This window comes from Gossypium hirsutum, chromosome A03 (assembly GCF_007990345.1).
Source record: "Gossypium hirsutum isolate 1008001.06 chromosome A03, Gossypium_hirsutum_v2.1, whole genome shotgun sequence".
Lineage (NCBI taxonomy): Eukaryota > Viridiplantae > Streptophyta > Magnoliopsida > Malvales > Malvaceae > Gossypium > Gossypium hirsutum.
In genome coordinates this window covers 6,699,373-6,721,864 of record NC_053426.1, presented here as the reverse complement: position 1 = coordinate 6,721,864, position 22,492 = coordinate 6,699,373, and the positions used below count along the sequence as shown (strand labels likewise).

General features: G+C 32.4%; 3 protein-coding genes across 4 annotated transcripts; all 3 read left to right on the top strand.

The window, feature by feature from the left end:
* The first annotated feature begins 3,976 nt into the window (after positions 1–3,976).
* Positions 3,977–8,995, top strand: LOC121224218 (protein FAR1-RELATED SEQUENCE 3). Of its 2 annotated transcripts, none has more exons than XM_041107069.1 (6): positions 3,977–4,204; positions 4,675–7,075; positions 7,181–7,270; positions 7,636–7,785; positions 8,150–8,266; positions 8,627–8,995. In XM_041107069.1, exons 2-6 carry the CDS (start codon positions 4,835–4,837, stop codon positions 8,669–8,671), a joined length of 2,643 nt encoding a protein of 880 aa, XP_040963003.1. In that variant the 5' UTR covers positions 3,977–4,204; positions 4,675–4,834; the 3' UTR covers positions 8,672–8,995. The 2 variants fall into 2 exon arrangements, with proteins under 2 accessions (XP_040963003.1, XP_040962998.1); XM_041107064.1 differs by having other exon boundaries at positions 3,982–4,204; positions 4,675–7,084.
* Positions 8,996–16,345: 7,350 nt separating this feature from the next.
* On the top strand, positions 16,346–18,478 carry LOC121224214 (60S ribosomal protein L30). The gene is made up of 5 exons (XM_041107062.1): positions 16,346–16,512; positions 16,633–16,738; positions 17,213–17,314; positions 18,108–18,176; positions 18,263–18,478. The coding sequence occupies exons 1-5, from the start codon at positions 16,492–16,494 to the stop codon at positions 18,301–18,303; spliced, it is 339 nt and encodes a 112-aa protein (XP_040962996.1). The 5' UTR covers positions 16,346–16,491; the 3' UTR covers positions 18,304–18,478.
* Positions 18,479–20,646: 2,168 nt separating this feature from the next.
* LOC121224211 (non-structural maintenance of chromosomes element 1 homolog) lies at positions 20,647–22,492 on the top strand. The gene is made up of 6 exons (XM_041107055.1): positions 20,647–20,872; positions 20,959–21,155; positions 21,248–21,328; positions 21,601–21,828; positions 21,973–22,047; positions 22,134–22,492. Exons 1-6 carry the CDS (start codon positions 20,758–20,760, stop codon positions 22,386–22,388), a joined length of 951 nt encoding a protein of 316 aa, XP_040962989.1. The 5' UTR covers positions 20,647–20,757; the 3' UTR covers positions 22,389–22,492.

Sequence of the window (22,492 nt, the reverse complement as noted above, 5' to 3'; positions counted from 1 at the left end):
ACAGGCTAAACACTTGGTGCCTAAGTGTGTTTTTGGTTGGATTGGCTAGGTTGAGCATTTTGGTGTGTCTCAGGTGGATAAGCACGTATTTGTATACATCCGTTCATTGTGCGGAATTGTGCTTGTTGAATAATACAATGACTTGTATTAATTTGGTGATAATGTCTTGTTTATGACTTGAAAATATATATACTCACGATTATGATGATATGTAGTAACTTGATATGGAATGATCTTGTTTAACTTGAATGGTTATTCGATTTGTAAGTTATGAAATCAACCTCCTGATATGGTTGTAATGACAAGACTGTGTTTAATTAATGATTTTGTTAAGTTATAATTGTGAACATAAGGTATGTATATCATTTCCGACCTATGAACTTACTAAGCACTTTAAAGCTTATTTGTGTCATTTTTCCTAGTTTCTTGTAGGTATTGTTTTGTGGAACTGAACAATTAGATCAAGTTGAAGATCATACTATCCAGTTATCTTTCGGTAGACTTTTAAAACATTTATTTTAGGATATGTGACATGTAATAAGAGTAACTTGTGATTGTATATAAGTGTTCATTATAAATGGTATATTTTGTGCTTGAATATAAGTTATGCGTTTAAGGTTAATAATGTGGTTGATCATGGATTGGAATGTGATGGTATAATGGTTGGAATTGTTTTGAAAGGTTAATAGCATGGTAGATGAAACGATGATTGTCAAAGATATATACATATACGTATTTGGTCATTTGATACTTGGTTGTGGTATTGTACCTTGTTGGTTGTTGCAAAAAATGATGATGTTTGGCATTTTATATGATATTGTTAGGTAAGTTAGAATTTTTAGAAAATTGATGTAAATTATAGGTTTGTTTATCATTTGTGATGGTGCATTATGGCATATTGGTTAAAATTAGGTAAATGGTATGCTTTTGGTGTGATTTGAACAGGTGGAATGATTTGTTAATGATATAGTTATGGCCTAAATAAGCATGAAATGGTATGACTTGCATTGAAGGTACATTTAGGTTCACACAATTTGACAAACGACTGTGTGCTTCAAATAGGCAAGTGGCACGACCGTGTGCTCTGTTTGATTTAGGTGTCAATTGGTATACACGATCACAGTTTGTTACACGGTTTGGAGACACGAGCATGTGTCTCCATCTACACGATTTTAGTTCTCACATACGGTTGAATAACACGGCCATGTTCCATAGCACCACACAGCACCAGCTTGTCACACGGCCTAGCCACACGATCATGTGACCTCTATTTTCTGTTTTTACCATACTTTTTGTTTTGTTTCAAATTAGTTAATATTTGTTTCTAAACTAATTTTGAAGATTTGAAGGTTTTATTTAAGCATCATTTTTGTATGAATGATATGATTATTGAATGATAATCCACTAATGATTGTTTTAAGTGAATATTGAATTTGAGTTGTATACTTTTGACTTGTTAATTGTCATAGCATCCCGTAACCCTAATCCAGTTATAGAGATGGGCGAGGGTTACGTAAGGCGCATCAAGATGACTAGATGTGAATAAAGATCATTCTTATCCTCGTGAGAACGATGGAGAACTTTTTGGTCCCGAAATACCATATCTCAGTGCTATAGGAGCATTGATGTATCTTGCTAACAATACACGTCCTAATATAATATTTGTTGTAAGTTTATCAACAAGATTTAGTTCTTCTCCGACCCGTCGACACTAGAATGGAGTTAAACAAATATTTTGATATCTCTAAGGATAGATTGATATGGGGTTATTCTACCCAAATGGCTCGAAATCACATTTGATCAACTATGCAAATGTAATATACTTATTTGATCCACATAGAGATCGTTCTCAAATGGGTTATGTGTTTACATGCGGAGGAACAACTATATCATGGCACTCAATAAAACAAACCTTAGTTGCTATTTCATCAAACCATGAAGAAAACATTGCAATGCATGAAGCAAGTCGAGAATGTGTTTGGTTAAGAATGACGACCTAACATATCCAGTAGATGTATGGTATATCATTCGAAAAAATGGTTCCAACTATATTGTACGAAGATAATGATGCATGCATAGCCCAATTAAAAGGAGGGTATGTTAAAGGAGATAGAACAAAATATATTTCGTTATAATTTTTCTCTACTCATGACCTTCAGAAGAATGGTGATATAGATGTTCAACAAATTCGTTCATGTGAGAATTTGGTGGATTTGTTCACTAAGGTACTACCGGCTAGCACATTTAAGAAGCTTGTCAATGGAATTGGTATGCGTTGACTTAAAGATATTATGCAATGTTGTCAATAGGAGGAGTAAATACGTGTCGTACTCTTTTTCCCTTAACTGAGATTTTGTCACATTAGGTTTTCCTAGTAATATTTTTAATGAGACGACATGATATACATATTATAGATAAGTGTACTCTTTTTCCTTCACTAAGATTTTTTTCCTTCACTAAGATTCTTTTTCCCACAATGTTTTTATTTTAGTAAAGTTTTAGCGAGACACATTATCTGCAAATAGACATTTAAGGGGGAGTGTTATGAATATCTTATCATTAAGTAGATGTCCATCAAAATCAAGATAAGTTTGATGTACTTTAGAACTCTAGTAGTCATTAGAAGTAGAGTTTTATTACATTTATACTTCTTATCTCTGTAAATATAGACTTTAGAGAAGAATTATAAATATCTCTATAGATTAATAAAAATACATATTCTCTTTTACTCTCCTATTTTCTTGTTCTTTATTTTCTCTTTATTCTTTGTTTCACAATAAAATGCATTTTATATTTTTTATTTTAAAAATATTTTAGTATTTTTATTTTTTAAAATTAAATATAAATTTACATTTTAAAGATAAAAAAACAAATATTTGTTAGGATAAAAACTATTTAAGTTTTTAATTAAAAAAATTGAAAATGTTAAGTAAAAATGAGTTATTTAATCTCTACTCTTTACTTACTCTTCATCTTCTTTATTGTTAGTAAAATATTTTGAATCTTTCTTTTCTTTATTTTGTATTTTTTCCTAAACATTAACATTCAAATTGAAATATCAATATAATTTATTCTAAATATAAATATTTTATAGAAAGTTCAAAATTATTTACAGCCTAAAATCATTTAAATAACATAAAACCTCTATGTGGTACACTTGCAGTATATTATTTTAATTTTATAAGTAAATTTTAAAAATTATCACATATCACATATCACATATTTTTTTATTTTTTTATTTTTATTATACTTTATAGAATATTTATCATCATTCTAATTTTATTTATAGAGTTTAGAAACTTTACCAACAATGTATCGAATATTTTTCCTTAAAAATAATGATAAAAATATTAAATAAAAACTTTCATAATTTAAAATTTACTTTTTATCAAACAATTAATTTATATTTCGTATCTAATTTTAACTACCATAATAAACAAATTTACAATTAAATTTAGCATTTAATTTTTTTAAGAGTTAATGTAACTTTTAGTCTCTAAATTTAGCAATTCAATCAATTTTGTTCCAAGAACTTAAAAAAATATAAATGTTTAATGATATATTACTTTGAGAATGTATTATATCATTAAAACTTTTATATTTTTTTAAATTTTAAGAACAAAAATAGACCTAACTATTATAGATAGCAAGTATACTCACCAAATTATGGGGATTATATTTTCTTTCAATTGATAAGTGAATTTTTTTTAGATGAGCGGTGCGTTTATATGTGGTTAGCGTAAAAATAACGGTGATGATAAAATTAGATATTATAATAATACTATAGTATGAGATAAAAAATAAGTTATACTCTGCAACTAAGCGGATAGGGAAAAAATTCTAACAAAAAAAGTGGATAGGAATTGACCCAAAAAGGTTGGTCCCGGGTCGAAAATAACGGGTTCCTTTTGCTCTTTAGCATTAGATTCGAAGGCCGAGATGTTTTAGCTATTAATCATTGCTTAAGAAGACCATTTGGGTGGGGCGGGGGGGGGGTCTTTGCAAATTTGGAAAATTTAGAACAGCTACAGTTTAGGGTTTCTCATTTTCTAAATAAAAAATTAATAATGAAATGAATAAGAGGGATTTTACTCACAATCAAATTCTCATAATCCTACTCCTAGTACCCAAGGCTCCTTTTTTCCTTAAATTCTTCGTCTTTATTCTCTTTTTCAACTTCTTTTTTAGAAATTCACATTTGCAGGTACTACTTAACTCTTCACTTCCTTTAAGTTATCCATTGAATATTCATGAATTTGATTAAAGCCAGTGCCTTTCTGCCCTTTTTCCATGTGGGTTTCTGTTTTTACATAATCCTGAGAAATGGGTTTTCTTTAGTTTTAGTTCTTATGTTCAATCCATGGAGTTTCAGTTTTGAGCACTTTGATTTGTTTCTTGCTGTTATGGATATGAGGAAAAGGCCTTGTTATTATTTTTTTTTTGGGGGGGGGGCGGGGTTCAACTCATTTTTTTTGTTACACGTGTGAGTTCATTCGTATGTATAATTATGTCACAGAACAAATTTTGAGTAATATTTTAGGGCCTTTAATCAATTTGGAAGTTGAGTTTGTGCCATTTTGGTGATTAGTTGTTCTTCACTTTGTGTTTACATTGACTATTTTGCATCAATAGTTCCATTTTGGCGATTAACAGTTGTCTGTGTTTGTTTGTCAGAGTGCTGGCTTGTTGATTATGTTTACTGAATTGCTTCATATCAGCTGGCAGAAAACGAGATCAGGTTGCTTAAAAAATAATAGAATATGCAATGTACTAAATCATAACTTGCTCGCGAAGTAAGGAACTTTAATGAACTATTGTTGTACGAAGGAGTAGTATGGATGTCCATGTGATTGGTCCGGAAGAGGGTATGAGCCATCGTGGAATGACGGATGATGGGGATGCTGAACCCAGTGAAGGTGAATTAAATCATTTAAACAATTCTCTAGCTCATGATGAGGATGAGATTTCCGAGCCGTATCTTGGTATGGAATTTGATTCTGAAGGGGATGCCAAAACGTACTATGATGAGTATTGCAGACATATGGGATTTAACTCCAAAGTTGGCCAGCTTAGCCGTTCCAAGACTGATGGAAGAGTAGTTGCTAGGGAGTTTGTCTGTGGCAAAGACGGTCTGAAAAGAAGGTCTGCCGACAGTTGTGATGCAATGCTTAGAATAGAGTTAAAGGGAGATAAGTGGGTTGTTACTAAATTTGTGAAGGAGCATAGACATTCAGTGACGAGTCCTAGCAAAGTGCATTACCTTCGTCCCCGTAGGCACTTTGCTGGTGCTGCAAAGACAATGGTTGATACTTGTCAAGGGGTGGGAATCGTACCAAGCGGTGTGATGTATGTTTCTATGGATGGAAATCGTGTCTCCATGGATGCAAATACTCGTGGAGTCAGAAACACTCCTCCAGCAGAAGCAAATCGCTCAGCTAAGAATTTCGGGACACTGAATTATGCCGTTAGGCCAGTTACCAGAAAGAGAACTTTGGGGAGGGATGCTCAAAATCTGCTTGATTATTTCAAGAAGATGCAGGCAGAGAACCCTGGTTTCTTTTATGCAATACAGTTGGATGATGATAATCAAATGGCTAATGCATTTTGGGCTGATGCAAGGTCAAGGACAGCCTACACACATTTTGGTGATGCTGTGAAACTGGACACCAGTTACAGAGTAAACCAGTATAGGGTGCCATTTGCTCCATTTTCAGGGATGAACCATCATGGCCAGACCATTTTGTTTGGTTGTGCTTTACTACTAGATGATTCCGAGGCTTCTTTTGTTTGGCTTTTCAAAACATTTCTTACAGCAATGAACGATCGTCAACCTGTTTCTTTAATCACTAATCAAGACAGAGCTATACAGACAGCAGTGTCTCAGGTGTTCCCTGGTGTTCGCCATTGTATTAATAAGTGGCATATTTTAAGAGAAGGCCCGGAGAAGCTTGCTCATGTTTGTCATGTGCATCCTAATTTTCAGGTAGAACTGTATAATTGCATAAATTTGACTGAAACCATTGAGGAGTTTGAATTATCATGGAGTTCCCTTATTGAGAAGTATAATCTTAGTGCACATGATTGGCTTCAATCATTATATAGTGCTCGAGCTCAATGGGTCCCTGTCTATTTTCGGGATTCCTTTTTTGCTGCAATATCTCTCAATCAAGGATTTGATGGCTCTTTTTTTGATGGTTATGTGAATCAACAGACCACGATTCCTATGTTCTTTAGACAGTATGAACGAGCAATGGAGAATTGGTTTGAAAGGGAGATCGAAGCTGATTTTGACAGTATTTGCACGACACCTGTGCTGCGGACACCATCTCCTATGGAGAAACAAGCAGCAGACCTATATACACGGAAAATATTCACAAAATTTCAAGAAGAACTAGTCGAAACATTTGTTTATACTGCTAATAGAATTGATGGGGATGAAACTATCAGCACATTTAGAGTTGCAAAGTTTGAGGACGTCAACAAAGCATACATGGTTACATTAAACTACCCTGAAATGAGAGCTAATTGTAGTTGTCAAATGTTCGAGTATTCTGGCATCCTTTGTAGACATGTTTTAACGGTCTTCACTGTCACAAATGTACTTACTCTACCATCTCATTACATCTTGAAACGGTGGACACGGAATGCCAAGTCTGGGGTTGGCACAGATGAACGTGGCGGTGAATTGCATGGCCAAGTGTCCCTGACAGCACGGTATAATAGTTTATGTCGGGAAGCAATCAAATATGCAGAAGATGGGGCAATAGCTACAGAGACTTATAACATTGCAATGGGTGCTCTTAAGGAAGGTGGGAAGAAGGTGTCTGTTGTAAAGAAAAATGTTGCGAAATTTGCACCTCCTGGATCACAGGCTAGTACTGCTGCTTATGATGACAATAGCAGCTCAACTTTAGGTCCAGATACAGCCCCTTTGCTATGGCCACAGCAAGACGAAATTACACGGCGTTTCAATCTTAATGACACTGGGGCGCCAGCTCAATCTGTCTCAGATTTGAATCTGCCACATATGGCTCCTGTTTCTCTCCATCGGGATGATAGTCATCCCGATAACATGGTACAACAAGTAATTCTTTTTTTTTAATGCCATTTCATATATCCTTTGCTTGGAATTGAAGAACAGGATATTAACTTGATAAAATTTATGGGTTCTTTGATGTAGCCTGTTCTCCCTTGTTTAAAATCAATGACATGGGAGATGGAGAATAAGAATTCAATGCCTGGAAATAGAGTGGCCGTTATTAATTTAAAGGTATGCATATGATAAATTTTTAATAGCTGGTGAGTACATAAAAATGTAGTCACAACTTAGTTGCATTTACCTTCCAATTATTGGCTGAAGTGAAGTACAAGGAACTCTTCAGAACTTTTTGGATACATCTGTAATTATGGACTTTATAGCCTTTGTTGCTTGGACTCTTCATTTTTCTTCAAGTACCCATGTCCAACACGTTGAATGTGGGGATATAATCTCCAAATACAAGGAAAACCTTAGAAAAATCTAACCATACCCGTATCTGGCACTCACACCCGAGTCCTAGTAATATAGTTCATAGCTATTATTAGTCATTACACTTTTCGCCTTATTCCAAACCCTTCTCTTATGCATTGATACAGTTGCAAGATTATGGCAAGAATCCATCAGCTGAAATGGAGGTTAAGTTTCAGCTCTCAAGGGTTACTTTAAAACCTATGCTGAGGTCTATGGCTTATATTAGCGAACAGCTTTCCACCCCAGCTAACAGGGTTGCCGTCATCAATTTGAAGGTATGTTAAGCCATAATTGAGCCATAGCCTCTTCCAAAATGATTACGAAATTTGAGCAAATAAACCTATGATATTTTCTATGGGGCTGACCAATTGTGATTGTATAACATTTTCATGTGTGTTTTATCGTTAACTAATCGGCTTGTTAGATTGGTTTTCTAATGGAATTGTGTGGAATCTAAATTTTTGATGATTTGGCTCTTGCTTTAACACCTATATTTGATGATGCAGTGGTGGTTCAATGATTTTTTTGCTTTCAATTAGACAACAAACCAAGGCTTCTGCTGTATTTTTTTAAATGCCTTTTAAACAGCTTACTATCAGTCATTTGCTTATTAGATTTCTTTTATCATCTCTATTATAGCTTCAAGACAGTGAGACTACTACCGGAGAATCAGAGGTTAAATTCCAGGTATCGAGGGATACATTAGGTGCAATGTTGAGATCAATGGCCTACATTCAAGAGCAGCTTTCAAATGTTGTAAGCATCCTCTTCCTTTACTAATTGCAGTTATCTATCATTCAATATGCATCATTTGACAGAACCGAATACGGTATTATCCTCAATTCCCCTCTGAGCTTTCTATACGCTACCGTTTCCTCATAAGATCTCACCTTCGTAATTCACTTTTGATCATAAATAACCTGGAACTAACTTGAACCTGAAATGATCTGGACACGTAATGACCAGACCCGAAAAACACTAATGACCCAAACTAGAATGATCCAAACCTGAAAATTGATAGGTCTACTTCCTCTTCTTGATGCATCATTTGACCCTTTTCAACAAAATTTTATTTGTTCTCTAATTGACACGGAATCTTTTACTGTGTTTTTTTAGAATGAAGCACAAGCAGAGCCATTACCAAAGAAGCATAGGAGATAATAAGCCATTGAAGTTGGGTTTTTTAAGTATGCCATCTTTCATTGGTCACTTACAGCAAGATGATGATGGTAATATGGGAATGCTCCTTTGCTTGTGGACACAACCCGTGTATTAATGGATTTTTGTAATTTTTTTCCCTCGTGCGAGTGCCTTGTGTAACCTGTTTATATTTATGTATGTACATGTACATGTAAAAGAAATTGTGAATTCAATCATGATGTTGTAGTCTGGTTTAGACATTTTGTTTAGTGGATTTAGTCATACCTGTAATGATTAGGCTTTTTCTTGAAGGAAAAAATAAAATCATTTTTGTAGGTTTGCTCATGTTAGGGCGGTGCACTGTTATAAACAATAGTAAAAACTTCATGGTAATCAATGATCAAAAAATCAGATGGGATATTGAATTAGTAAAGCTCCTTTTCATTGGTTGTTTGAATGAAAGTGTAATTAATAGATAGTGATTATATTCCTTTTTTTTTAATTATAAATAATTGTAATTTTTTATACGTGTTTAGCTGATAAAGTATAATTATATGATAATTTTTATGTCATGTTTGGAAGTATAAATTGTAATTATACACTTACATAATTTATATTTAAAAAAATAATTAACAAAAATTAAAATCAAGTCATCATGTGTATTATGTTAGCTAAAAAAAGTACTTGATAATGCGATTACTAATAAAAATAAGAAAATAAATATCTTATGCAATTTTATTTAATTGTTATTATTTCATATTTGTTGGCTATTTCCTTTTTAATATTTAACATATGCTCTTTATTTTCATTTGTTTGATCATTGATTGAGTTCATTGTCATCATTTGAATCTGTATAATTAAAATTATCAAGGTTTCCTTTTATATACTCTTTGAAGTATGGATCATTCCAACTCCACCTATAAATGAAGTTTTGAAGTATGCAACATGCAAATACGATTCAACCTTATTTTTTTATGCTATACTAAGGTGATGTTGTTGATATGTGAAATATTTTTTAAGAACAATTAATGTCTTCTCAACTACATTTCAAAACATTGATTGTCTCAATTTAAAGAGTTCGTAAGCTATGTCTAGTGTATATGTATAGCTTTATTCTCTCAAATGATATCATACCTCACGATATATTACCAAAAAAAATAACTTTTGTATTTACATAATTAGTACATACGATAAAATATTTGAGTTAACGATGAAACAATTTGTTGCTTTAATTATAAAAAAATATATAAACTTAATTTGGTGAAAGATTTATACTAAATTATAACAATTTTATAATACGTAAATAATATAAAATTATAATATAAAACCTTTATAAAAAAATTCTATAAAGTGGCAATAACTTTTATAACACCACTTATAGATAATATAACTTTTTACCATTATTTTTAAAAAGTTATTTTTTTATAAATAAGTTCCGATAAAAACTATAACACTTTATTTTATAAATAAGTATATTATTTTTATAATCTATAGTATGGACGTATAAATAAATTGTGTCCATATTTTTTAGCCATAATTTTTTATAAATTAATATATTATAATATTTTTATAACATGTAATAAAAATTTTTTTGATCATAACTTTATATTTTTTTTAATATTTAAATAATATAATATTTTATCATAACTTTATAAAATACACGTAAATTATTTTTATGATAACATTTATAGGATTTATAATATAATAATTTTTTGGCTATAAGTAACCCAAACACTTAAACGTATTCATACTAATAGTTTAATTTTTATAACTTAAACTTATATAAAAAATTTAAAATTAGTTTTGGGTGTAATTACCCGTGTAATTAATTTAATTTTCACCCTCGCTCCTAATAAGTGGAAAGTGTAATTGGGGTGTTCAATTACACTCAATCAATGGGACTCACCAATTAAAGTGGTTATCCAAACATACTACTTTTGTGTAATTACAAGCAATTATACTCAAATTCAGTTACTAGGTGGCTTTTCAAGCACCACCTTAATTGGTTTAAGAGTTTGTTTGGACAGCATAAAATAATTGAATGAAAGTATAATTACTACCCTAGTAATAACACTTTCTTGTAGTTACAAAGAATTGTAATTCTTTTAGACGTGCTTGGCTGACAAAGTGTAATTACATCGTAATTCTCATGTCATGTTTGGTAGTACAAGTACAAGTTGTAATTATACAGTTATTTGATTATATTTTTAAAAATATTAATTAATATAAAAAAATGTTAGTACAATAAAAATAAATTCTAAACAAGTAACAAAAATTAAAATCAAATCATCATATATATGATTACTAATAAAAATAGCAAGAAAAATAAACATCATATGCAATTTGACCTAATTGTTTTGGTCATATTTCTTGGGTTATTCCCTCTTTAATATTTAACATATGCTTATTATCATATGTTAGTCCTTGACTAAATTCATTGTCATCAGCATCCGAATTTGAACCTGCATCATTAAAATTATTAACATCTCATTCTTCCATGTACTCTATGAAGTATCGATTATCTCAATTGCCCCTATGATTGAAGTTATGAAATATGCAACATACTAGTATGGTCTAACCTTGATTTTTATACTATACTAACGTGATGTTAATATGATAAATGTTTCTTTAGAATAACAAATGTCTTCTCAACTACATTTTGAATCCATGAATATCTCAAATTCAAGACTTTGCGAGCTGGTTATGGTGGTTGTATCTAGTACCATTATCCTATATGGTATCATACCCTATAATATGGTGTAATAAAACTTTTATTTTATTTGCATAATTAACATCAACTTTATAATATTTTGAGTTCATAGTTCAAATAATTTATAGCTTAATTATAAAAACTTATATAACTTAATTTGGAGAAAGAATTATGCAAACTAAGAAAAAAAATATATTTTATAATATGTAGTCTTTATAAAACATAAATTTTATAAATTGCTGTAAACTTTGGTAACATTTCTTATAAATAATATGATTTTTTCATATTTTTAAAAAAATTATAAAAACTATAATAATTTTTTTTAATGGATAAGTATATATATATTTTATAATTTATAGCATAAACACATAACTAAGTTATGTCCATACTTTGCCATACCCTTTTATAAATAAATATATAATAACTCTTTTATAATATGTAAATTATTTTATATAATAAAATATAAAAAATATTTTTATAATATAATAATTTTTTTCTGTAATCATCTCAAACAGTCATATGTATTCATGCTTTCAAAAAAAAAGTTAGTATTTGGTATACTGTAGAGGTGTGCATGGGCGGATCGGACCCGGGCTCAACTAAAAATTTAGGCCCGTTTGTTATGCCCGGCACTGGCCCGAAAAATGAGCATAAAATTTTACCCAAGCCTGACCCAAATAAAAATGCTAAAATTCAGGCCCGACCCGGCCCATCCATATTAATTTTTATATTATTTTAAAATATATATAATACATAAAAAATACTAAAAAATCAAAATAAATATTTCCCAACAAATTGAAAATAAAATTTTAAAAATATGTATACTTAAATAACACTAAGATAGATGCAACTTAACAAGTAAATATCTTTAACATAATAACAAAATTAACAAATGTCTTTAAAATAATAACAAAATTAACAATAAAATAAGTTCTATACAATATCCAAACAATAACAACAAAATAGTAACGACATAATAATAAAATGGTAGCAAAATAGAGAGAAAACAACAAGAAAATAATATTAAAAAAAGTAGATTTTTTTTGTCATTTAGTGAATTCGGGTCAGGCTAGACCTAGGGCAAAAGACCTGGCCCATTTTTTAAACGGGCCTTATTTTTTATCCAAGCCCATTTTTCGGGCCTATATTTTTGCCCAAACCCTCCCACATTTCGGGCGGACCTTCAGGCCGGGCCGGGTGGCTTGACCCATGATCAGGTCTAATATACTGGTAGTGTACTTTTTTTATTCCACAAGCAGTTAAAAAAAAGACTTAAAAAATCGACACGTGTCTTTTTTTTCTCTATAATTTTTTTTAATAATTTACTATACTCTTATAAGATATTTGTTACCCCCTAATCCTAGTTGTGGAGTTTAAAAACTTCATTCATAGTGTATCAAATATTTTATCTTAAAAGAAAACTATGTAAAAAAAGAGAGGGATAAATATCAAAACTATACATGAACTATAGTTTAATGTACAATTGTGTACATGATTTTTGATTTTATGCAATTTTATAAATGAAATTTTGATTTAATCCAATTCTTGTAAATTATTAATACAATTATTGATATAACATTATTTTATATTTTATATGTTGCATATATAAATATTATCTGTAACACCCCAAACCCTGCCCAGACGTTAAGACCGGATCCGACATGCCACATCGAAGCGTTCAAAACATTTTATATTATTGGTCCAGAAAAACTTATTTAGTGTTTTAAAAGATAATTTCATTATAGGTTAAAGTGAATGGAAGCTGTGCACCAGGTAGGAAACCGGAAAAGAGGTGGTGAGTCCATCGAACTGCTTAAGTACCAAGCTCCCTTCAGATCCAATCCTAGACATGCATACCGCCATTGCCACACCTTAACGTCATGGATATTTCTAGGAAACCGATTTGATTAAGTCATTTTTAGGAAAAGTGATTAATTTGGGAAAATACTTTCATTGCGGAAGCTTTGCTTGTTGTCGTGTTATTTTGAAATCAACTGTTGTTTTTGAAAACGTGCCCTAAAGCTATCCAATTTCAACAGTTAAAATAAGTATTACCTATCTTAGTAATACATATTAAAACCATAAAAAATAATTAAGCGGCCTTATTACATTTAAAAACCCAAAACTTCAAACGTAAATAAAAGGATGTCCAGTTCACCAGAAGAAAATCAAACTTTCAGAACGGGTGGCCACTCCGAATTCCCTCACAGCTCCAAGCCCACTATGGTTGGGGATTTCCTGCATGGATGAACATAAAAGGGGTGAGTTTGGGGAAACTCTGTATGTAAGGAAAACCCATTCAAAGCCCAAGTCAGCTCAAGCCTATTGGGCCTAAGCCCATTCAGGCAACAGTGGTACTGGGCCAGAGCCCTTTTCAGATTACAATAAACTGGGCCTTAGCCCCTTATTCAGATAACAGTATGGCCCATAGGCCTATTTCAAAATACATGCAACATCAGTAAACATATGCAAGCCCATTTGGGGAGACTACTCAACCCACCAACCACTACACTCCACCCGTACCAGCCATACACTCCATGTGGGGAATAGCTCAACCCACCCAGCCCAACACTCCACAGTTGCAGCCTTGCTGCTCAATTAACAGTAAATTGAGGCAAAGCCTCCAGTACGTGGACAAGCCACTTTCAGTACTTCCTCCGTCAATATCCCAGTCCCATGCATCAGATAATAACAACATGGCATGCAGTAAATAACAACAGTCAAACATGCATTTAGGTCAATTTAACCCTAAGGGTATTTCGGTAATTTATCTCCTAAGGGTAAAACTGTAAATTTTCCACTTTTAAAGATATTTCAGTAATTTATCTATTTTAGGGTTTTTCATGCATATTCCTACCTTTCACGTACTAACAGAATCACTACCGAGGGTTCTTACCGAATTGGGCCCGTTGGCCCATCATTCCAATTTTGGCCCATTAAGCCCAAAAATATCGAGGGCACAGAAATCATGCACTTTTCAGTCCAAACATTGCAGCTTACCAAAAACATTAATTGATTTACCTCACGAGCATTCGCACACTCGCAAATCTACAAAATACCAATTTTCGGCATTTTGGCTTTTCGACTTTTGCCGATCTAGACTAAGAAAGAGGGTGTTAGTTACACACCTGTTTGCGACGATATGCTGACGAAATCCACACACAAACCGCCTACAATTGGATTACTAACACGTTAATCTAACTATTCAAATACAAACTACGTATTAACCCCTTACAATATTCGGCCAACCACACCTACAGATCAAAGTAAGCTTATAAGAAAACAATAAGTAACTCATTAACAAATTTTTGTCAATGTTTACCACATAATCATAATTTCACTGCAAGCTATCTTCCTGAGCAACAGTCACTAAATCATTTATAACTGGAGCTACGAAACTCCAAATCAAGTTCCGTTAATTTTCCTTGAAAATAGACTCATATATCTTCTATCCATAAAATTTTCAGAATTTTTGGTTTGGCCAATCAATACCATATTTTTCTCAAAGTTTCGCATGTTTCACTGTTTGACTAATCTGACCACTCTTCATTACGAATCAAATTTCTCATTGTACAGAATTCAAAATATGTTCTCATTTATTTCATTTGAAACTAGACTCAACAAGATTTAATTATATAATTTATTCAGCTTCTAATTCATCTCCCACAATTTATGGTGATTTTCCAAAGTCACGTTACTGCTGCTGTCCCAAGCAGATTTATTACCAAATTCACTCTTTCACACATAACTTGCATGCATGTTATTTAAACATGTATATCACCAATCAATCATCACATATCTATGATTTTACTTAAGTATAATCTCCATTTCATCATTTTAAAGCACAACATGTTAGCTGATTTTTCCCTTTAACATCTAAGGCACATGCATGCTCATTTGTTTGGCTCAACTTCACCTATCTTCCATTTTTCATCAAAAGAACATGAAACAACAACCATTTCCTTCATTTTAATTCATGACTAAACGCTCACAACACAACTAAAAATCAAAATATACTTCAAGAGTTAAGGTAGAATCAAGAAGAACTCATGAACCTCAAAATAGAAGCAAGGTACCAAGAACTTACCTTCAATTTTCCTCCTCCTAATGACCGAATACTCAAGAGCTTTCTCCTCTCCTTTCTCTTCTCTAACTTTCAGCTATGATGAACAAAGATGGACAAAACTTTGTTCTTTTCACCCCTTTTTCTTTTAATAAAACTTCATATTTCATCCATTTAATTCTTTAATACAAAAGACATGAAATTCTTATCATGAAACATTTACCTAACCCATTATCATGAAACATTTACCTAACCCATTATTATGGAACATTTACCTAACCTATTATCATGGAACATTTACCTAACATTTTATCAATTTGTATCAATTTTTACCATAAATTATGGATATCAAGTGTACATTTTGTCTACAACAACATGATGGCTGGCCACTTCATGTAAAATGGGAGGTTTGTCATGCAAATCCTCCTATTTTGCACTCCTATTTATTTGGCCACTTCAATTTAGCCTATAGCATTTTCAAACATTTTCACATAGGTTCTATTTCATAATTTCACCCCCTTTTTCTTATGGAACAAAAATTAACTAAAATTGTCGGGTTCTATCTTAAGTTTGGGCTTTCTAGAGGCCCACTAACATAATTAAACCTATGCCAACATTCACAGGATTCCCGAAAATTGGGGCGTTACATTATCCAATATAAAAATAAATTGATGTATTTTTCTTTAAATATGTATGATTAGATAAAAATTAAAGTTTTAAGTATATATTTAAACTACAATTAGAGTTTTACGTGTATAATTGTATCAAATTAAAGTTAATGTATAATTTTAAGATTTATAAAAAAAATTTAATGTTTTCATTTTAATCGGAAATTAGGGTTTAGATTTTAATCAGTAATGTTCGGCCTGATCTATTTGCTTCTAATGGGCCCTAAAATCCCAAAACCCAAACCCAATAAGGAAGCCGCTAAGAACCCTAGATTCATAATCAATATATTCGTTAGATTTTAGGGTTTCTCCGCTTTTGCCTTTTGGTGAACCATTTGTAGCTGCTGTTGTTTCTCCCCCGCCGCCTCCATCCCGAAGCCGTCCCCACCCTCCGACGACAATGGTGGCCGCCAAGAAGACCGTAAATTTTTTTCTCCCATTTTAATATTTTAAATTTTTAGGCTTATTTCTTTATAATTTTCTGAAAAGTATGCTAATTAATGTTCATGTTTTTTATTTGGGTATTTGATGAAAAATGCAGAAGAAGACCCATGAGAGCATTAACAACAGATTAGCTCTCGTTATGAAGAGTGGTAAATACACTTTGGGTTACAAAACTGTTCTTAAATCTCTCAGAAACTCCAAAGGTATTTTTTTTTAAATATGCTTATTTGTCTTTTTATTGCTAAGTTGGTTAGCTACCTGATTGTTGATTTGAATATTCTTGGCACTTTTAGTTCAGATAAAAAATGATGTGATTTTTTAAAATTCTATTGGTTTTGATAGTGAATTGAAGCAGAATGAATTTCCTTCTGGTTTTGGTTAAAGTAGTGCTTAATTAGGACAAGGGCATTGGTGTTTTTTAGGGGCATAAAGGTTTAGCTCGGGTCGGGTTGGGAAAACTGAACTGTTGGATAATTATGGTTTTTTAACTTGTGAACCGGAACTACACCAAATACCATGGTTCAGATTGCCTTTTGGTTTTCTTTTATTTGCTCAACACTAGTGTTTTTTGGTTATTTAGTTTGATATTGGATTTCTTCTCGTCACCTATGCGTAATCTAGTGTTCATTGATCTTTTAGAATTGGAAGATTGTAATTCTATTTTATTTTTTTTGAAGGTAAGTTGATTATAATTGCCAACAACTGCCCTCCTCTTAGGAAGTCAGAGATTGAATATTATGCCATGTTGTGCAAGGTTGGAGTTCACCACTATAATGGAAGTATGTCCCTTAACATATTCAATCACTTTGTTTATTGAATTATGTTTTTTCGTATCACATTGAATTGAATATTTATTATAGGTTTGTTTAAATGGTAGAGCATTATGTAGTTGAAGTTATTTGTGAAAAGCCAGACAATTGCGTTTTCCATTTTACGGCTGATGGAAATGGTAGAATGAATAACTAATATGTTTGTTGAAGCCTTTTGATGAATCGATCATCATTGGCTATGATAATTTGATGGAAACTATCTTCTAGTTATTGTAGTTCACAGGTTATTGACAAAATCAATTCATCTTAGTTCAAGATACTTGCAAAAAGCATGACATAATCGTGCTTTCTATTACGGCTGATGGAAATGATATAATGAATAAAGAATGATTTTTGTCTAAGCCGTTTAATTAATTGATCAATAAGGTCTATGGTGTATGTTCTTTATATCTATAATATTGTGCCTTGATGGAAGCCACCTACCCTGTTATTGTTTAACGGATTATCTACAAAATTTATCACCTCACTCCTGCCCCCTTTGATTCTTTAGTTTAATAGTAAAATAGTTGAAAATATTTGTGGAAATCTAGACAGAATTGGTCGATATTCTGTGAACTACGATACAATAGAATGAATAACTGAACTTTTGCTAACGCCCTTTAATGAATTGATTGCCACCTTCCTTGTTATTCCCAGTTCAATAGATTAATGGATTTTACTTGATTGTTTTTAAGTTTTCTAGTAATACAACATTTGTTATAGAAGACCATTCCTTTGAAAATGTGGTTGTTTGGTTTTTCAGACAATGTCGACTTAGGCACTGCCTGCGGCAAATATTTCAGAGTGTGCTGCCTCAGCATTATCGACCCGGGTAAGTATAGGAGTTTGATAACGTATTGAATTTACACACTCTCTAGATGTATACTTCTTATTGTGGTAATATTGTGTTTCTTTCAGGTGACTCTGATATTATTAAGAGCATGCCCGGAGATCACTGAGCAACAGCGGACGACACATCATACTAGGTTTTGTTCCAATTTAGTTTATATTTATTTTGTGTTTCTGGAAACATTTATGTTAAAGGGATCTTATTCCGAAATTCGGAACCTCCTTTGTTGTCTGACTTGTATACTAGGAATTTTGTGAGTTAATTTGGTTTAAGATTGTTGCTTATACCATATTTTATTTTGGTTTTATTCTGTATTTGGATGTTTGATCCATCTTGCCATAAATTTGATCGTTTCTTGGGTTGGTGTGGGCAATTTGTTTCTGCTTATCATTTCATTTCCGACTTAAATCCAAAAATCTGCCCTTTTGACTTGATTTGATTAAAAAAAATAATCAATATGCTGGATTAGAAACGATTTGAGAAGTAATGGAAAGCTACTTGAGTCAATAGAGAAAGTGATGATAGGTGGAGAGAGTGACTCCAGTGGTCGTGCCTTAACCTTTTTATATGCATCCTCACGATAGTCATTGCATGAGAGTGTGTGTAAGGTGACAATTGCTCATCGCATATGATTGGTTTCCTTTTTTTGATGATATCGTGTCTCCAGACTCCATGCCTTTAGTTGAAACTGCCTTCCAACTCATGGCAGGGCTGGTTTCCTCATGTGATTCGAGTTTTAGGCCTAGCTGGTTGGCTTGGGTTTGTACTTTGTAGTAGGTTTTTTGGGCCATTTATATGTTAGGTTAATTAATGTGAATATCTGAACACCTATTCCCTTTCTACTTTTATTTACTCAGAAGCCAAGGCACTGTAAAGTGTAAAATCTATAATATCATTTCTTGCTAGGGTTAATTATGCTAAACATCCTCAAATTATTATGTAATTTTGAATTGACCCCTAAATTTCAGAACATTTTAAAATATTAATAACATATCAATTAAGTCCATTCGTTAATCTAGTTATTAATTTAAGTGTTAAATACCATCTCATATTTAACTTCTTTTTTTTAGTGAATTACAAGAATAGGGCAAAATCCTTACAATAATGCAACTCAAACTCAGGTATTACTTGGGACGGTGAACACCTTGACTATCAAGCCAACACGTGTTCATCTTATATTTAACTTTAAAAACTTGAATTAGACATGTTAAATAAAAGGAAATAGCTCTCATAAAGTTTAACATCTAAGGTGTTTATGCAGCAAGTGTATCCTAGTTTAAAAGATGATAAATTTTATTGTCCAAATGTGAATCATATTCCGTTTCATTATTTAAAAGCTTAACTCGCAAATTGATATCTAATTTTTTTTTGTCGCAAGTGGTACCTAAAGTATTTTTTTTTAAAAGTTGATACTTTTGTTAGTCAAATCGGTAATTTTTTTTTAAAACCTATCTTATAAATTGGTACTTAAACTGTGCATTTTTCTCATTTTTGTATCTAGACATTTTTTGGTTAGCACATCTGTTAGATCAATTGTTAGTTAAATCGTTAAGTCTATTTTTTGAAAAAGATAATCAACAAAAAATTGACATGTGGCAAAATAAAGACAAACATATTATTGTCTCTTTTATATATTTATGTTGCTTTTTTATTTTTATTTTTTTTTAGAATCGAAGTGTTCTCTGTTTGATCAGTTCTTCCAATTCGATTAAATATGAGTAAAAATTCATAATAAATAAATAAGTAAAATAGAGAAAATTGGTTCAATTATTTTTAGCTTGGTTTAATTGACCTATGTCGGTTTGCGAGTCTATAAATCTCTATCTCGGTTTGATTCTGGCAACACTAGTTTTGATTGGTGAAATTAATCACCATCATCTCGACCTCAAGAGAGAAAATTTCTAGCATTGCTGTTATTGCCATACATTATAAAAGAAAAAAAAGAGAATTAAATTTTTTAAGTTTTATGATACGACAAATTATTATTGGGTAGAAATTTTTTTTAAGGGATATAACATTTTTGTATAAAATGGGAAACATGGAATAATTTAGGTACCACTTGTAACAAAAAATAGTTAAGTACCAAAATGAGAAAAAATGCATAGTTTAGGTATCAATTTATGGATTAAGTCTTTCTTAAAAATAGATTTAATAGTTTGACTATTGGAGGTACCAACTTGAGGGAAAAAAAAAGTAGTTTAGATATGTGATAAAAAAAGTATAGGTACCCAATGGCCAAAAGGGTATAGTTTAGGCACTAATTTGTTAGTTAAGCCTTATTTAAAAGGTAATATATTTTATTTATATAAAAAAATATTTTTATTGTTAATTTGGATTGGGCTCAATTGGCCCAAATTTGAAACAAAAGAAATTAATCCAATGGGCTGAGCCTAATGGCCCTTGGTAGGTCCAATAGAGACAAATATAAATACCCAAATTGAAAACTTTACTCATTATTTCCCGCCATATAAAAACCCTAACTTCCGTGATTTCCCGGTATAATCTGAAAAATTTCCCAGCATCCAAACACAACTTCATTCCTTAGGGAAAAAGCTATCTGACAATGGCGGTGCTAAGCTGGAAGCATCACACGCTCATTCAATCGTTGCTTGAACGCGGTCCTCTAACGGAGAAAGAGTTCCACTTAATTTTCACTGGCATCACCGGCCAAAACCCGGGTTCTCTTTATTTCCTTGTGCAATTTTTTTTTTAAACTATTGAACCCACCCAATACTTATTTGGAAGAAACATTGTCCTCTTTTAGGTACCCATCAAGGGAAATTCAATGATTATCTTCTCAAGATAAACAGGGAACTTTCTTATGTTCAATTGGATTTAAGGGCTTGTAGAGATCCGTACGACGGTCGAGTTTATTTTGGAGTTGTTAACAATGTTTCGGACGATCAATCGAAGCTTGGAACCAAATATTCTGTCCCACAAATTGCTTTCTTTAAGGCTATTGTAAGTCAATTCCCCTTCCCCCTAATTGATATGGAAGACGGGTATTCTCTGTACGTATGTGATGCAGATTCATGGGTTTGATTTGTATATAGGTCGAAACAATAGCACAAGATGTTACAGCAGAGGGCACTATCTGCAACCTGGATGCTCTCAATATTAAGTTGGAGAACCAGGTTTGACCTTTATTTATAACTTCTGTATAAAAACTTTATGGGCTTACATATTCTTTTGTAGCTGAGTTGTATGGTTTAGAAGGAAAGCAGCAGTAATCAAAAGAATTTGTGTCGAAAAATGAGTAAGAAAGAAGTTGAAACTCTAGAAAATTTGGGTTAAAAATCGAGTGGTATGGTTTGATTATATTGGTTGTTGTGAGAGATAATGGTGGTTTATGTTAATAATTGTTCGAATCGAAACTTGATAAATCTTGGGGTTTTTTTCCCTCTAGGTTCTAAACAGTTCGGGGTCGCAATCTCAGGATGTCCCTGCTGCATTCAAGAACTTCACGATGTCTCATAAGGAAAAAACACTCGATCAACTAGTGAAAGACAAGTGGCTTTGTTACACTGAAGACGATAATATCGGACTTGGTGTTAGGTCCATTCTCGATCTGCGAAGTTGGTTCCATAATGCGGGGGTTCCTTCATGCCAAGTCTGCAATGAAGCTGGATTTAAGGTTCTTTTCAGTGCTTGCCTTGTCTTTTCTTGTAGATGCTGCCTAAACTCTTACTTTTGCATATTTTTATGTTCTAACATAAAAAATTAATGGGAAATTTTTTTTTCTCAAGAGTCAGTTTACGGAGTTTTGAATCTTTTGCAGGCCAAATTGTGCCCAAACGATGGTTGTGTGGTTCGAATTCATCATTACTGCCTAAAGAAGAGATTTTCTCAGAAAGTATGAGTATTCTTTTGCATTTTTTTCTCATTTCCCATCATCGACACATTTATTGTCGTTAACAAGTTTTGCGTGATGAATTGCAGGGCGTGTTAGTTTGTCCAAGTTGTGAAACTCAGTGGCAGTACCAGCCACCCAAGGCGGAACCCATAGAAGTCGAGAATGAAGAAACTGAGCCCGTCCAAAGCCAGCCATCTTCCAATCCCGGTCCGAGTCAACCATCTTTAAGATCCAAGAGAAAGAGGCAAAGACTCAACGATGCAGAAACTGCCGGGTGTAGCTCTCAGGAATCAGGTGCTAATAGGAAAAGAGTAACTAGGAGCTCTGCACATCCAAGGTGAATGATTTTTATGTAGATGAGGGAACGTAATGATGGTTGCTTTATATTTTGCTAGAAACTCAACTTGCTCTATATTTTGCTTATATCATATATATTGTTTTGATT

What these genes read in the sequence shown, in the direction of transcription:
- LOC121224218 (XM_041107064.1), top strand. Translation starts at nt 4,835, where the DNA reads ATGGATGTCCATGTGATTGGTCCGGAAGAGGGTATGAGCCATCGTGGA. An exon ending in TTGCCGTCATCAATTTGAAG is followed by an intron (nt 7,786 to 8,149) that starts GTATGTTAAGCC and finishes TCTCTATTATAG; the next exon opens with CTTCAAGACAGTGAGACTAC. An exon ending in AAGAGCAGCTTTCAAATGTT is followed by an intron (nt 8,267 to 8,626) that starts GTAAGCATCCTC and finishes GTGTTTTTTTAG; the next exon opens with AATGAAGCACAAGCAGAGCC.
- LOC121224211 (XM_041107055.1), top strand. Translation starts at nt 20,758, where the DNA reads ATGGCGGTGCTAAGCTGGAAGCATCACACGCTCATTCAATCGTTGCTT. An exon ending in CATCACCGGCCAAAACCCGG is followed by an intron (nt 20,873 to 20,958) that starts GTTCTCTTTATT and finishes GTCCTCTTTTAG; the next exon opens with GTACCCATCAAGGGAAATTC. An exon ending in GCAATGAAGCTGGATTTAAG is followed by an intron (nt 21,829 to 21,972) that starts GTTCTTTTCAGT and finishes AATCTTTTGCAG; the next exon opens with GCCAAATTGTGCCCAAACGA.
- LOC121224214 (XM_041107062.1), top strand. Translation starts at nt 16,492, where the DNA reads ATGGTGGCCGCCAAGAAGACC. An exon ending in TGGTGGCCGCCAAGAAGACC is followed by an intron (nt 16,513 to 16,632) that starts GTAAATTTTTTT and finishes TGAAAAATGCAG; the next exon opens with AAGAAGACCCATGAGAGCAT. An exon ending in AGTTCACCACTATAATGGAA is followed by an intron (nt 17,315 to 18,107) that starts GTATGTCCCTTA and finishes TTGGTTTTTCAG; the next exon opens with ACAATGTCGACTTAGGCACT.